General features: G+C 43.2%; 1 protein-coding gene across 4 annotated transcripts in view; it reads right to left on the reverse strand.

Moving 5' to 3' along the window:
• The window catches only part of CACNA2D1 (calcium voltage-gated channel auxiliary subunit alpha2delta 1), a 1,186,557-nt gene that overhangs the window by 550,010 nt on the left and 620,060 nt on the right, over window positions 1-16,487 (reverse strand). For all 4 annotated transcript variants that reach the window (XM_075345217.1, XM_075345220.1, XM_075345219.1 and 1 more), the window contains exon 6: window positions 6,843-6,975. In XM_075345217.1, coding sequence (XP_075201332.1) covers window positions 6,843-6,975 — 133 coding nt within the window. The remainder of the gene's footprint in view (window positions 1-6,842; window positions 6,976-16,487) is intronic.

Below are 16,487 nucleotides of genomic sequence, written 5' to 3' on the forward strand. Positions count from 1 at the left end.
CTATGTACGGGCTCAGCGGGTAAATCAGTGGTTCTATGAGGAAGCCAAACCCGTACGCTCCCAGGCCTATGACTTGTTGCATCTGGTAAAGAAGTGGTTGCAGCCTGACACTCTGAGCCCTGTGCAAATGGTGGAAAGGGTAGTGGTGGATCGCTTTGTGCGTACCTTACCCGTCACCATTCAACGGTGGGTAGGACAGGGCAACCCAAGTACCCTGGACCAATTAGTAGCTCTGGTGGAGCGGCATGTGGCTACGCAGGACTTGATACGGGACACTGAGACTTTGCGTGCCGCCCGTCGGTCCGGCCCCTCCAAGCCTCGGGCCAAGGACCCACCGCTGACACCGATGCGGAAGTCCGTTACCGTTCCGTCTGAGGTCACGCCCGCCGTCCCTGCGGTCCGGAAGGCTATGTACCCTAAACGACAACTCATCAAGGAGGTATCCTTCCCTATTAGATGTTGGCGATGCCAGCGGGTGGGACATATGGAGGCCCAGTGTCCACTCACCACGGAGCCCAAGGATTGTGGGGTTACCCGGCGGGGTTCAATGTATGCTCAGGCGGTATATACCGCGGACCTTGTCTCCCCGGAAACTGAGCCCCACTTGTGCCAAATACAGGTGAATGGACGTCCGGTTACAGGCTTGTTGGATTCCGGAAGCTTAGTGACCCTTGTGCGATCAACCCTAAGGGCTAACATAAAAGCCACAGGGCGTACCGTGGGGGTGGTTTGCATACATGGGGACCGACGAGACTATCCCACGGGGGATGTCACCATCACAGCACCCTGCGGACAGGTGCAACATGATGTGGGACTTATGAACTCTCTTCCCTATGACGTGATCCTAGGAAGGGATCTGCCGTATTTTTGGACTCTATGGAAGGGGCCTCCTAAGTCCCTTCAGGTATTGGACCGTCCGGGACCTGAGCCCGACAATCCCGAATCCGGGACACCTGCCGTAGGGGTCACCATGATAGGGACAGAGTGTGAACCCGATAGGTCACCCCTAGAGGTATTGGCAGCAGAGGCTGAGATGGTCGAGCCCATCCCGGAGTTGGAGGCGTCCCCGGATAAGTTTGGGATAGCCCAACTCCAGGACCCTACGTTAATACATGCCCGGAGTCGGGTGAAAGTGGTTGACGGGGTGGCACAGCTACCCGGTGCCCAGGTAAGGTACCCCTATTTCGCCCTGAAGCAGGATTTACTCTACCGGGTAGATGAAATAAGGGGCGTGGGGGTAGAGCAGTTGGTGGTGCCCCAGCCGTATCGCCGGCGGGTCCTCGACTTGGCTCATAAACACCTGATGAGTGGCCACCTAGGGGTCAAGAAAACGCAGGAGCGAATATTGCAAAGGTTCTATTGGCCCGGGGTCTTTGGGGAGGTAAAACGGTTCTGTGAAACCTGCCCGGAGTGTCAGCTTACCGCACCCCTGGCCCACTTTCGCAGTCCGTTGGTGCCCTTACCCATTATAGAAGTCCCTTTTGAACGGATAGGGATGGATCTGGTGGGGCCCCTCATAAAGTCCGCTCGAGGGCACCAACACATCCTAGTGATCGTTGACTATGCCACCCGGTATCCCGAGGCGATACCTCTCAGACATACTGCAGCAACGCTTATAGCTCGGGAGTTGTTTGCTGTGTTCTGCCGGGTGGGGTTGCCCAATGAGATACTTACGGATCAGGGGACCCCATTCATGTCTAAAGTGACCAAAGAACTGTGCCGGCTACTCCAGATCAAGCAGTTGCGTACATTTGTGTATCATCCTCAAACGGACGGTTTAGTAGAGCGTTTCAATAAAACCCTGAAAACCATGCTAAAAAGGGTGATTTCAAAAGACGGGAAAGACTGGGATATGATGCTTCCCTATTTGATGTTTGCCATCCGAGAGGTGCCACAGGCATCCACGGGGTTTTCGCCTTTTGAGTTGTTATACGGGCGATATCCCCGGGGATTGTTGGACCTGGCAAAAGAAACCTGGGAGCAGGAGCCCACCCCCCATAGAAGTGTGATTGAACACATTTTAGGAATGCAGAACCGCATAAGCGCGGTCATGCCAATTGTGAAGGAGCATTTACAGGAAGCTCAGGCCACACAAAGCGGCCGCTACAATAGACAAGCCACTGTGCGGACCTTTAAACCCGGGGATCGGGTGTTGGTATTAATCCCCACGGCGGAGAGTAAATTCCTGGCTCAGTGGCAAGGCCCCTACGAGATAAAGGAAAGAGTCGGGGTGGTCAACTATAAGGTATTGCAGCCCGGTAGGCGGAAACCTGAACAAATATACCATGTCAACCTATTAAAACCTTGGCAGGAACGGGAAAGCCTGATGGTTGATTTTTCCCCATCTCCCTCCTCTTCGGGTCGTTCAACCCCGGCTCCAGCGCCCTCCGGAGAGGACGAACCGGAAGTAAGGATTGGAGAAGCCCTCACCAAGCAACAGAGGTGAGAGGCCAGACGGCTGGTTCAGCAGAACCCCGATGTCTTCTCCGAGCTGCCTGGTAGGACAAGTCTGATACGACATGACATTGTCACCGAGCCTCACCTGAAGGTACGCCTGAAGTCATACCGGGTACCAGAGGCTCGAAGACAAGCCATATCAGAGGAAGTGAAGACAATGCTACGACTAGGGGTCATCGAAAAATCCCGGAGTGAATGGGCTAGTCCTATTGTCCTAATACCAAAACCCGATGGCTCCTTAAGGTTCTGCAATGACTTTAGGAGATTGAACGAAGTATCCAAGTTCGATCTCTACCCCATGCCCCGGGTGGATGAGCTGATTGATAGGCTGGGACAGGCGCGATACTTCACCACGCTCGACCTGACCAAGGGGTACTGGCAGGTGCCACTGACGGAGTCCGCAAAGGAGAAAACCGCTTTTGTTACGCCGGAGGGTCTCTTCCACTATGTTGTCTTGCCTTTTGGGTTACACGGCGCTCCGGCCACATTCCAGAGGTTGATGGACTTGGTGCTGGAACCCCACCAGGCGTATGCATCAGCGTATCTTGATGACATCATTATTTACAGCTCCGATTGGCCGACCCACTTGGAACAGGTACAAGCGGTGGTGGACGCGCTCCGAACAGCCGGATTAACAGCCAATCCCAAGAAATGTGCGTTGGGGCTCACGGAAGCCCGCTACTTGGGCTATGTAATAGGCCAAGGCGTGATTAAGCCCCAAATTAACAAAGTGGAGGCGATCCAGAAGTGGCCTAGACCCCTGACCACGAAGCAGGTTAGGGCTTTCCTGGGTATTGTGGGGTACTACAGGAGGTTTGTAAAGGATTTTGCGGGACTATCGGCCCCCTTGACGGACCTTCTCAAAGGCAAGAAGTCCGTCATGGTGCGCTGGACTCCGCAGGCCGAGGACTCCTTCCGGGCCCGGAAGGGGGTCCTGTGCGGACAACCCGTTCTTGTCAACCCTGATTTCCGGAAGGAGTTCATAGTACAGACTGATGCCTCTGAGGTCGGCCTGGGGGCAGTGCTGTCTCAGGTGGTTAAGGGGGAGGAACACCCCGTCACCTTCTTGAGTAGGAAGCTCACCCCTCCTGAGCGGAATTATAGCGTAGTGGAGAAGGAGTGCCTGGCGATTAAGTGGGCCTTGGAGTCCCTGCGCTATTACCTGCTGGGATGGCGGTTTCGCTTGGTGACTGATCACTCTCCGCTGGTCTGGATGAGGTCCGCCAAGGAACGGAATGCCCGGGTTACCCGGTGGTTCCTTTCTCTGCAGAACTTCTGTTTTACGGTTGAACACCGGGCCGGTAGGTTGCAGGGCAACGCCGATGCCTTGTCCCGCGGCCCGTGTTTGATGGCGGGAGTTCAACCCCGCATGCTTGAACTCAGGGGGGGGGGGTATGTGAGACTGTGACCGGGGTTATCTATGACGGCCGGTACGTCTCGCCCCGGTTGTGCTCACTCCATGATAGAAAGTAACTCCACTCCGGGGTTAATGCTGTTTCCCTACAGACTGAAAGGAGGGTTAAAAGGGAACAGGAAGATGGGCGTGGTCGCCTAATGTGTGAGGGAGTGAACACAACTCCCTGAGTATCTGCCGGAGAAACAAGTGTATGCTGTACTGGACTTGTGATTTGTGCAATAAACCGTGTGCTGTGACCCTTGGTGCCTGGATCCCATGTCTTCTGCTACGCAGCCGACCACGCTACCTCACAATATATATGTATATATATATATATATATATATATATATATATATATATAGATATTAAATTCAATAGAATGATAATTCTAATCGCTTTTCACATTTTGCCACTTGACATGATGGAAGTTAAGTATAATGGAAGTTGGGCATTATGGGAGTCAAGTCCTGTAAGAAGTCAGGTCATTTAAAGGGGATCTGCCACTCGAGTCATGCTGCTCAAAGAGTGGTCAGAGCCTGGCTGCACAATTACAGTCAAGTATGTCTTTCTCTCAAACACTCCCTAGTTTCAGAGAAAACGTGGTCTGAAAATCCATCTGGGGACCATAAGGAGATACAAGATGAGCCCAATGTGATCCATAACCAGATTCTCCCTGCCCTGCTCTAGTTGAGAGCTACTGATTGATTATTATTATGACTAGTATTCTTTAGTTATATTTGCTGTAATATTCCACTTGATTTGTAGTGTTACCACATTCATTCTAAGCTTTCTGTGTTAAGCTACATTCACACTTGAGTCTTATTTTAGAAGTGTGAATCTGTATGTTTTTATGTGCAGAAATGATGTGACAGCTGGTATACTTTTTGGATCAGAATTCTAATCCATATTCAGTTGGTATCTTTGTGAAAAGAATAGCGAAGAAAATGTGCCTAATTAGATTTCTCATATATATTTTTACATTAATGGCAACTGAGTGCTCAGTAGACAAATGATCCATTCTAACAGAAAACGTTGACACGGCTAGTTGACCAATCCTTTTTCCAAAAACAACTTGACAAGTTCATATACTCAAAATAAGACGCTAAAATGCTTTGGTTATACAAGTAATAAAAACACCTACACCTCTACTGTTAGACTACTGTATAATGTGAAGTGCATCGTAAAGGTTTTCCCACTAACAACCTATGTCAGTTGTTAGATGTATGATCCCTAAAAGTGAGACTCCATTAAAATATGGGACAACCAATTTTACTCATTAGTATTGTGGAGGTGACTAAATGTTTTGTGGAGTGTTTATGAAAAATGTAAAAGTATATACGTATAATTCCTATAAGATCATGTTAGTGCCTATGTGACTAATAAGACAAAATCAAAAAAACATTGGTTCAGATGAGTGATGTTATTGATAGTCATGTAACATGATAAAATAGATATAGTTACATAAACAATAATAGTTACATGACCAATTTAAGCCCAATAAAATTATTGAATCTATATTTAAAAAGGGGAAAGGATATGTAACTATCATTACTTATCCTGTGCCCCTTCAGCATTGCTTCTCTGCTGCTAACCGGTGTTCTTTATTGATAATGAAGAAGCAGTGACGACAATAGTAACATGACTGCTGCAACCAGAAACTGGGACCAGCATTGATGCCTAGAAAGATGGTACAAGAACGCTGTGCCCAATAACTAGCTTTGGAAATGACGTGGTGTAGACTTGACCTTAATAGTGCAGTCATGTCAGCAAAGACCACCAGATGAGAGTAGAGCGGCAGCAATGGAACTGCAGAGAATAAGTAATGATTATTTTGATATTTTTATGGAGTGCAAGCCTTTTGGGTATTACTATTTTAAACCTTAAAATCCTTTAAAATTACTGTTACATCCAATTTGTTCTTTCTTGTTGAACTATTAAAGTGTAATGACAGACACAGGAGTTATCAGCTGACACCTCACTGTCATGAGAACCCATTGGCGTCCCACAATCACATGACAAGAGAGTGCCGATGGTAGCGGGGACTGATGTGGTTTTTACTGGCATGTGTCAAATCCTGCTGTCAGTGACTGATAGTGGGATTCAACTGGTCAACAGCCACGAGCAGATCTCCAATCCACCAGCGGCTGTTAGAAGCACATGTCGGCTAATCAATTCAGCCAACATATTCAAGGATCGATGCCAGCTCAGAGTGCTTTACCCTTGATTGCTGCAAGATTTCACAGAAAAACATAGCTGAAAGCACTGCTGGGGAAGAGGCGTCTAGTCAAAGGAGAAGGTCACTGGTGACTCTTCCTCACATGCTCAGGTAGACTTACAGGTCTTTCCCTTTGTGTGTATAGGGAAAGACCTGTCAGTCTAGCTGAGTGAGTGATACCTTTATAAAAAGACATAATAGATCCAGGTTATCTGCTCATCTAAGCAAGTTGTGTGGGCACAACTCCAGTGAAAGCCCATCTTTCTCAAGTGTAAAGTTCCAAGGTTGGTTTTTACTCTTGATAAAGATGCCAGTCTGGCGTGAAAAATCCACAGATGAATAAAAACTGCTCCTTTATATTATTGGATCAAGGATCTTCATTTCAGTTAGCGCAGCCCAAAACCATGAGTTGCCTTCACTTTTTAGTTGTGCATGTAGGCATTTATAGTTTTCACTCTTCATGAATATACCTAAAAGATGAATAGATCACAATCCAGATGGAAACTTGATAGACTTATATATAAGTAAATTGATGTTCGAATAAGCAAAATATAAGCATAGCCAGGCTTGGTGGCTACTTGAGCAGCAAGTGTAAATGCAGCACTGACCATATGCATACACTGTTTTAAATATATACAATATCCTATCTTTGAGAATGAAGATATCCTAAACATTTATAAACAGAAAAAAATATCACTTTGTAACATATATTGAAACATTTAGATGTGCAATTATTAGCCAAGCAAATATTTATAAAGATAATAGTAACTTACAGCCCTCGTAAATATCCGTAGGAATATGAACAGCAGATTGCAGGTACGATGTTTGCCGACGAAAGACAGGATCATCCTCCTTAAACACAGGCTTGATGCGACGACTTACTGATTCACTTTCATTATTCTCTGACTAAAAAGATATTACATATATTTAGTATGGAAAAGCCTTCATACCAAAGTATATACATATAGTATAATACACAGTAAACCTAAAAGCATCAAAAATGTATCTAACGATATTATGCAATCATATATATATATATATATATTAAGTTATATAATATAATAATACAAATAAAACATAAGTGCTGGAAATGTTACATCTTCAGAAAGTAAGTTTGTTTGGGTGCAAAGACTGTAATCCGGAAGTTAAATTCTACAAAAAAAGAAGAAGACAAGAAAGTAGATCCATGGTAGATTGTAGACACAATGGCTTAAAAAAATGTATTAATATTCCATTAACATTTCCACATTTCTCCACATAACACTTAGAAACGTAAATTTATTTTATTATTTTATTGGGATGTTATGTGATATATCAACACAAAGTAGCAAGTATGTGTGCTGTGTAAAGGAAATAGACGTCCCACTGCCACACCAGCTTTGCACATGACATTTTTGCCTATTCTTCTTTGTAAAAATAGCGCTAGTGAGATTAATGGAGAGAGTCTGTGAACAGCAATTTTCAAGTCTTTTTACAGTTTCTCAATGGGATTTAGGTCTGGACTTTGACTGGGCCTTTCAAACATGAATGCTTTTGATCTAAACCATTCCACTGAAGCTCTGTCAGTATGATTAAGGTCGTTGTCCTTCTGGAAGGTGAACCTACACCCAAGTCTCATGCAGCCTCTAGCAGATTTTCCTCCAGGAATGACCTGTATTTAGCTCCATCCATCTTCCCTTCATCTCTGACCAGCTTCCCTGTCCATGCTGAAGAAAAGCATTCTCACAGTAGATTGTGTTCCACATTTAGACCTGTGGACATATTCTATCACCTGAGCTGTAAATCTCTGCAGCTCCTTTAGAGTGATGATGGGCTTCTTGCTTGCTTCTCTAATTAATGTTTAACGTGCTTGGGGTGTCAGTTTTGGTGGACACCCATATCTTGGTAGTTTTGGAGTTGTGCCATACGCCTTGAATTTTCAGATGATAGATTGAGGAGTGCTCCATGAGATGTTCAGAATTTGGGCTATTTTTTTCAAAAAAAAAAAAACTAACCCTGCTTTTCTCTTCTCCACAACTTTATCCCTGACCTGTCTGGTGTGTTCCTTGATTTTATGATACGGTTTAATCCTCATGATCTAAAACAAGCTTCTGAGGCCTTAGCAGAACAGCTGTAGTTAAACTAAGGATAAAACTACATACAGGTGGACTGTTTACTTTACTAATTAGGTAATTAGTAACTTCTGGAGGCAATTAGTCACTCAGGATTTTATTTAAGGATATCAGACTGCAGGGGCTGAATACAAATTTTCAGATTTATATTTTTAAAATATTTAGAAAACTATGTATCATTTCCTTTAAAGCTCAGAAATACAAAAAAATCCCAGTAAAATAGATTTAAGTTTAAGTTTGTGGGTGTAACGTAAAAAAATTGGAAAAGTCATGTATGAATACTTTTTCAAGGCACTGCTGGCAACCAAACTGGCACAGATTGATTGGGAAATCTAAGGCGGGCTTTGCACGTTGCGACATCGCAGGCCGATGCTGCGATGTTGCACGCGATAGTGCCCGCCCCCGTTGCAGGTACGATATCGTGTGATAGCTGGTGTAGCGAAAACTATCGCTATGCCAGCTTCACACGCACTCACCTGCCCTGCGACCATCGCTCTGGCCGGCGACCCGCCTCCTTCCTAAGGGGGCGGGTCGTGCGGCGTCACAGCGACGTCACACGGCAGGCGGCCAATAGGAGCGGAGGGGCGGAGATGAGCAGGATGTAAACATCCTGCCCAGCTCCTTCCTTCCGCATATCCTACGGAAGCCGCAGTGACGCCGGTAGGAGATGTTCCTCGCTCCTGCGGCTTCACACACAGCGATGTGTGCTGCCGCAGGAACGAGGAACAACATCGGACCGTCGCGTCAGCGTAATTATGAATTACGCTAACGCTGCAACGATGATACGATTACAACGATTTTGCGTTCGTTAATCGTATCATCAAGGCTTTACACACTACGATATCGCATGCGATGCCGGATGTGCGTCACTTTCAATTTGACCCCACCGACATCGCACCTGCGATGTCATAGTGTGCAAAGCCGCCCTAAAAATATATGTAAGATAAGGGTATGTTCTTATAGTTTTTTTTTTTACATGTTTCTGAAGCAGATGCATTTGCAAAATCTTTATCAAACACAGCTTCATACACTTATGTATTACAAAGAGATTCCAAAAGCCACACAAAAAAAATGTATGAACATACATTAAGGCCAGATCATATGACCATTACAATCAGGTCTGCAGGAGAAACAGCTGTCTAGCAAAAACAAGTAATTGTTTAATAAGCAATTTTGTATGGCCTTTTATTTAATCGAACATCTAATTTCATGCTGGTGGTCCCCTTGTTTTGAAGACACCTTGACAGTTAATATTCTCTTTAACGCACCACTCCAGAATTTTTTTTTAAATTTCACTACTGTGGTGGGTTTTTAATTTAAGCCCTCTGCCCACTGTCTTATATTCATCCTCTGGCATCTTCATCTAGTATCTTCTCCTGTTTGTGTGAGTTACTTGTCTCACACTGCTAACACTTCTTTTATTTAAAATAATCTCTGGAAGCGGAGTTATCTTCCAGGCTGCATTTGCTCCACAGCCTTGAAGAGCTCATTTATATATAGTGATAAAAGATGATTTATCCACAAGGCTTCTAAAATGAGGCATACAGATGTGACTTTTTTCCCCCCAATCTATAACCTGTATGGCCATAGTAATAGGTTAGATGGGTAGTGATGGGAGAACCTGTAAACTTCGGGGTCTATACCAGATACCTAGTGTCCATGCATGGACCCGAAATACGGAGTTCTCTGGGAAGTCCGTGTAACTGATCAGATTTGGCCACCCGGATAATTAAAAAAATAAAAATAAAGGATAAAGAAAGAAAATAAGCAATAAAGCAGGAGCATTAAACTTACTGAATCTCCCATGTGACTGTAACACTACTTTCGGGTCCGCTCATTAACTCACACATATTCACTACTTCCCCCATCCACTGTCTGTCCCAGCGTGTGATTGGTTGCGCCCCAACCCTTTGTGACCGTGTCTGTGATTGGTTGGAATCAAACACGCTGTATGTATCAATATAATGTAAAAATAAATAAAAAAATAAATTGGTATAGGGTCTCCTTTAATGTGATACTCAGTGAAAATAAATCAAATAGCTACGGGCTGCAGCCACCAGCCATGTGCTTATCTTGGCTATGTTTTAAAATAAAAGGGACCCTATGTGGCTTTTTCTTAATTATTTAAATAAATATTTTTATCAAAATGACATGTGGTCCCTCCAATTTTGATATCCATCCATGATAAAGCCGACAGCTGGGGATTAATATTCTTAGGCTGGGGAGGCTCATGGTTATTGCCCCCCAGCCTACAAATTGCAGCCTGCAGCTGAAAAGAATTGTGGCATCCATTAGATATGACATCACCAGCACTTTATCCAGCTCTTCTCAACTGCTCTGGTGTAGTGGCAGTTGGGGTAATATAAGGGGTTAATGACAGCTCACAACTGCCACTAAGCCCTAGATTAGTAATCCAAACAAGGTCTCATGATGTTCAATACTAAAGTCGCAGCATGCGGGCACATTAGAGAACATGACTGCCCACTGTGGATTCATGCAGACACTGATAGTCACAGCTGTGAGCGGTGACATCCCTCAGTTTATCTCCGTTCACAGCTGGACGTTTCCACAGTACACCACCTGTGACCACAGGTAAACTGACCTCAGGTGACCTCATTGAACTCAATGACCTTACCTCAGGTGAACTCATGCAGTTCAATGAGACCTGCAGCTCCTGGCAGAAAACTGCAATTTTTTGCCAAGAGATGCAGATATAGTGTTGAAATTTATACACCAAATTCCTGAACCAACACTGTATCTCCTGGCATCCTGGCAAAAAAAAAAATAAACCCATCAAAACAATATACAGTTTTTATGCAATATTTTGGCAGAAGATGCTGATTTGGTGCAGAATTTTATACATCAAATTCCTGCACCAAATCTGAATTTTCTAGCAAAAACACACAAATAAAAGCGATGTGGTTATTATGCGATATTGATGTGGGTTTTTGCCAGAAGATGCATATTTGGTGCAGAAATTTGGAGTATAAATTTCAGCACTGTCATGAACAGCCGGGTGGAGGTCTCGCAAGATCCACCTGCTGTTCACCAGTTTTGTTATGATCAGACTGCTCTTTAGCGCCCTCTTGTCATCAAGTCACTTTCGGTGATGCCGGACAATAAGTAAATGAGGCTGCTGAACTACAAATGCCAAATATTGAAGGTCTCCCAGCATGGATGATGTATATATCACCGATTCCCCCCAATGGAATAAATATATGTACCCTGGTACTCTTACTGGTAGCACCCCAATGATGCTGTGCAAAAATAATTTCGCTGCCACCCCCAAAATTTTTACAGGTAGTCCAGACACCCGTTCCAGTTAGCATAAGGCTCTTCGGGTTTCGGGATTGTATATAGAGCAAGAAGAAAATGGCTATTAAATTCTATATATTTATTCTGAAAATAGGCACTGTTTATAAAATATACAAGATGTTACAAAGGAAAACAACACAAATACAGTATAGACAATTACATAAAAATAAAAGGGGTAAACATGATACATACTAAACTCGTGCAATAGATGTGACTTCAAATTTTTGGAGGGAGGATCTCCAGTATAAAACGGACACAAACGGGCAGCACCAAAGCTTAGGTATGTCCTCTAGTACTGATCAAGGCCAAAAATGGGTTGCTGACTTTTATGACCTCAGCTCACCCTCCCATCTGTGACCTCATTTGAGATGTCTTGTGGGCTGTGCCGAGGGCTTCAGAATATTCGAAAATTCTAGTTTTTCGTTTATTTTGCCTCTGGGCCACACAGGTGAGAGATATTAGTGTCATATTTTATATCTCGATTTTTCCTTCGCATATATACCAAACACAGCACATCTAGCCTGATTTTGTTGACCAATACCCATTTGTTGGAATACGAGTGATCACTCAGCAAAGCAAGATGGGGCTCTGCGTTCAGCACTTCACTGGGATTCCAACAATATGCTTTTCTTTCTTCTAGTATTAACGTAGCACCTGAAATCTGAATTCATAGCTTTTTTTACTTAAAAGAACAAAGGGAATATCTTTGTCTGCACAACTTTTCCTCTGGTTGCTTCCACCTCCCTGGTTGTATATACTACACTCCATGCGCTGACCAGATAAGGTTGTCATGGCTATACTCATCTCTGTGCTAGCTCTGATGGTGGGGTATAAGGGACCATAGTATTTTAACATGACAAGCACCAAATGTAAATCTCCTGGCAAAAAATCACATCAAACCACATTGTGTTTTGATGCTTTTTTTGTTAGGAAATGCAGATTTAGTGCAGGAATTTGGTGTATTAATTTCAGCACCAAATCTGCATATTCTGGGGAAAAAAAACATGCACAAACAAACACAGTCTTGACCCTGTTTTGGTGCAAGTTTTCTCCAAGGAGATACAAATTTAGTGCAGAAATCTAGTGCAGATTTGCTCTCCTGGCAGAAAACCACACCAAAATGGTGTCAAAACGGTTTTTGTACATTTTTTTTGTAGATTTGGTGCTGAAATGTATACACCAAATTCTTGCACCGAATCTGCATCGCCTGGCAAAAAAAGGCATCAATATCGTATCAAAACCGCATCACATTTAGGCTACTTTCACACATCCGGCTTGAGCTCTGCGGCTCAATCCGGCTGTGCAAGCTATGCAACGGATGTGGTGAAAACACCGCATCCTTTGCATAAGTTTTTCCTTTGCGGCCAGTCTGGTTTTTGCCGCTTGCGGCATGCTACTGAGCATGCGCAGTGGCAAAAACCGCATGCGACGGCCGGATGCGGTTATTGCTGCATCGCGCCGCATCCGGCCGCCATAGGCATGCATTGAAAAATGCGCCGCATCGGCCGAATGCGGCGCGATGCGGTTTTTTTTGCCGCACGAAAAAACGTGCCAGGCAACGTTCCATCCGGCCGCCGCATCGGCTAAATCTGCCGCATGCGGCAAAAGCCGGACGGAACGCAAGGCCATGCGGCACAATGCGGCACTAATTAAAGTCTATGCAGGAAAATCGCAACCAGCAGCAAAAAAAAACGGTTGCGATTTTCCTGCAAAGTGCCGGATTGTGCCGCATAGCAAAAACCGGAGGTGTGAAAGCAGCCTTAGATGCTTTTTCCACCAGAAGATGCAGATTTGGTGCAGGAATTTGGTGTATAAATTTCAGCACCAAATCTGCATCACCTGTCAAACAATAGCAACAAAACCGCAGCGCACACTAAAGCAGCGATGTTTTAACAGGTAATAAAATTTATTTTTATGCTATTACTGCCTTGAAGATATGGAAATCACTGCAAAAAGTGATCATATTGTACAGCATTGTACAAATGAAATTGCTGTGCAAAGGCTCAGTCATCTGTTTTTGATTTTATCCATTTTAGAGTTTGTAAACAATGAAACCGTTAAAAGAAGTAAGAACCAATTGAATGACCAAAAAGTAAAGATAGCTACACTCATTTAAGCAGTAAGAACCTATAAAGATGTGAGTGAACCAGCCAATATAAAAGTATATAATCTTTATTGAAAAATTTGTTAAAAGACAAACACATAAAACAGACAATGATGAGGACACATACAATTAACCTCAGGTAAACCAAAATATACAAGCAATAAATAGCATAAGTGCATAATGGTCATGTATCGGGAAGAAAGTGCACCAAAAAGGGTGCTGTCCAAGTTTCTTTGAAGAGCCAATAGTCTTTAAGTAAATGAAGAGTGTCCCAAAGAACACCAATAAGGTGGAACTATATTAAATTTCAAGCTAAACAAAGCTTTTTTTCTTCATTCAAGACTGAATGTATGGGAGCCACAATCCTATTACTACAAAAAGTGGCATATAACAGAGGAAACAAAGAATACATGTGTCTGTGATATTACCAGGATATAATCTTACAAGATGAAAACATAAAAATAAAAAGCAAATCCTGAATGGATCAGGTGGTATAACCACAACAATGTTTCCAAATGCCTACAGTCCCAAACCGGGGAGAAGCAGGATCTCGACCATACATATGAAGGAAAGGCAGAAACTGACACAAGTGTCAAAATATAACATTTTTTCCACAGGGCTGGACTAGGAGGCCATATTCCCAGTGTTATAATCAGAGAAAAGGGCGGAATGGCTGCATTACTACAGTACTATACCTTTACAAGGAAACAGAGTCAGCCAAAAGACCGACCCAAACACTGTGGTGAATCCACAAAAACACACACCAGAAGGGTGTTACAGGGCCCAAACTAAAAAGCCATATTCCCAGTACTATAACTCACAGGAAGGCAGCATGACTGCAATACCACAGTAAATTGCCCCTACAAGGGAACAAAGTCAGCCATAAAAACCGACCTTAGTACTGAGTGGCAAGCCCACAAAGACACAGACCAGGAAGATATTAACCTGAGGATAAAGGTACCCCGACACGTGTTTCGCAGAAAAGCTTCTTCCAAGGGGTGCTGATGCCAGTCAATACCCAGGTATATATAGCCCCACTCACCAGCGTGATGTGTAACAGCGGCGCTCAATCACAGCTCCACAATCGTGCACATGGGGTCTGGCGTCTGACATCATCATGATCCGCCCATGTCAGACACATCATAGCATGGGAGGAGCATGGTGAGGTAAGGAGACACGTCGCCCCACAGCACAGAAAGTGGGCGGAAAACTGAGCGCTCAACACACACAGGGAGATGCAAAGATATTGCCATTGAGAACAAAGCAAAACGTGTCAGTGGCACACCATTTAAAGAACATTCACACAAACAGAAAATGTACAGAGGTGCACGTAGGGTTCAAACCCAAAAAGTGTAAGAAAATTATTCCAATTGTTTAATAATTTTATAATAATAAAAAATGTGAACCAAGTGTATAGATATCTCAACGCACGTGTATATCTTAGTACAAAGATGCATACAAGAGTATGCACTTAGATGTCCCTGCAAGGATTCTTCACATAAAAATATAATAACCATGTGAAAATTATATTTATAAAATACAAGTCCAAAGTGCATAATACAAAAAAAATTGCTGTATTACAAAATAGCAAAAAAAGTGCATGGTGCATGTATAATAGATACAAAAACACATAATAAAAGGTGTAAAGTGCAAAGATGACCAAACATATGTTAAAAGAATCTGAAAAGCCCATATGCAGTGGCGCACAACAAAAGTCAGCAATACCAATGCCTGATACATTTTGTGCAAAAAAGAGTGTTCGAAACCAAAGCAGGGATAATGCAAAAAGAAATAGAAGAAGATATAAACATATATACACATTGGAAATGGAAAAGCATGTGAAACAAAACAAACCAAAATCTTTATAAAAAAAAAAAAAAAAAATATGAAAAAATTTTTATTTTTTGGGTAGAAAAATTTGAGTAGAAGTACTCATCTATATATATATACGTGCACATATACATACATACACACATAAAAAGAGATAAAAGTGTGCCAAAGTTATTACATTAAAAATACAAGACAAAAGTGCAAAAATACATATAATGGTGGTTAAAAATCCGCTCGTGAAGATATCAACAGGGATGGAGCTAAAAACAGAAACAAACAGAAACAGAAGAATTAGAAACAAATTTATTCATAAAAATGCAAATTAAAATATACCAATGGGCATAAACTAAAAACACATATAACAATAAAATTATAGGAATGGGACAAAACTCAAGACGTCATTAAGACCATATGGACGGACAGAACCAATCTTAGAGATCCAACGGGTTTCTAGTTGAGCCAACCGCTTCTTAAAGTCACCTCCTCTGTTATCCAGGATCACCTTATCAATTCCGAAAGCCCGCAACCCACTGCTATTACAGCCGTGTTTAGACTTAAAATGTCGTGGGATAGGTTTTAGGGTGGAGGTATCCTGGATGGTAGCCGCCTCAGTTTATCTCCGTTCACAGCTGGACGTTTCCACAGTACACCACCTGTGACCACAGGTAAACTGACCTCAGGTGACCTCATTGAACTCAATGACCTTACCTCAGGTGAACTCATGCAGTTCAATGAGACCTGCAGCTCCTGGCAGAAAACTGCAATTTTTTGCCAAGAGATGCAGATATAGTGTTGAAATTTATACACCAAATTCCTGAACCAACACTGTATCTCCTGGCATCCTGGCAAAAAAAAAAATAAACCCATCAAAACAATATACAGTTTTTATGCAATATTTTGGCAGAAGATGCTGATTTGGTGCAGAATTTTATACATCAAATTCCTGCACCAAATCTGAATTTTCTAGCAAAAACACACAAATAAAAGCGATGTGGTTATTATGCGATATTGATGTGGGTTTTTGCCAGAAGATGCATATTTGGTGCAGAAATTTGGAG

This window comes from Anomaloglossus baeobatrachus, chromosome 4 (assembly GCF_048569485.1).
Source record: "Anomaloglossus baeobatrachus isolate aAnoBae1 chromosome 4, aAnoBae1.hap1, whole genome shotgun sequence".
Classification (NCBI taxonomy): domain Eukaryota; kingdom Metazoa; phylum Chordata; class Amphibia; order Anura; family Aromobatidae; genus Anomaloglossus; species Anomaloglossus baeobatrachus.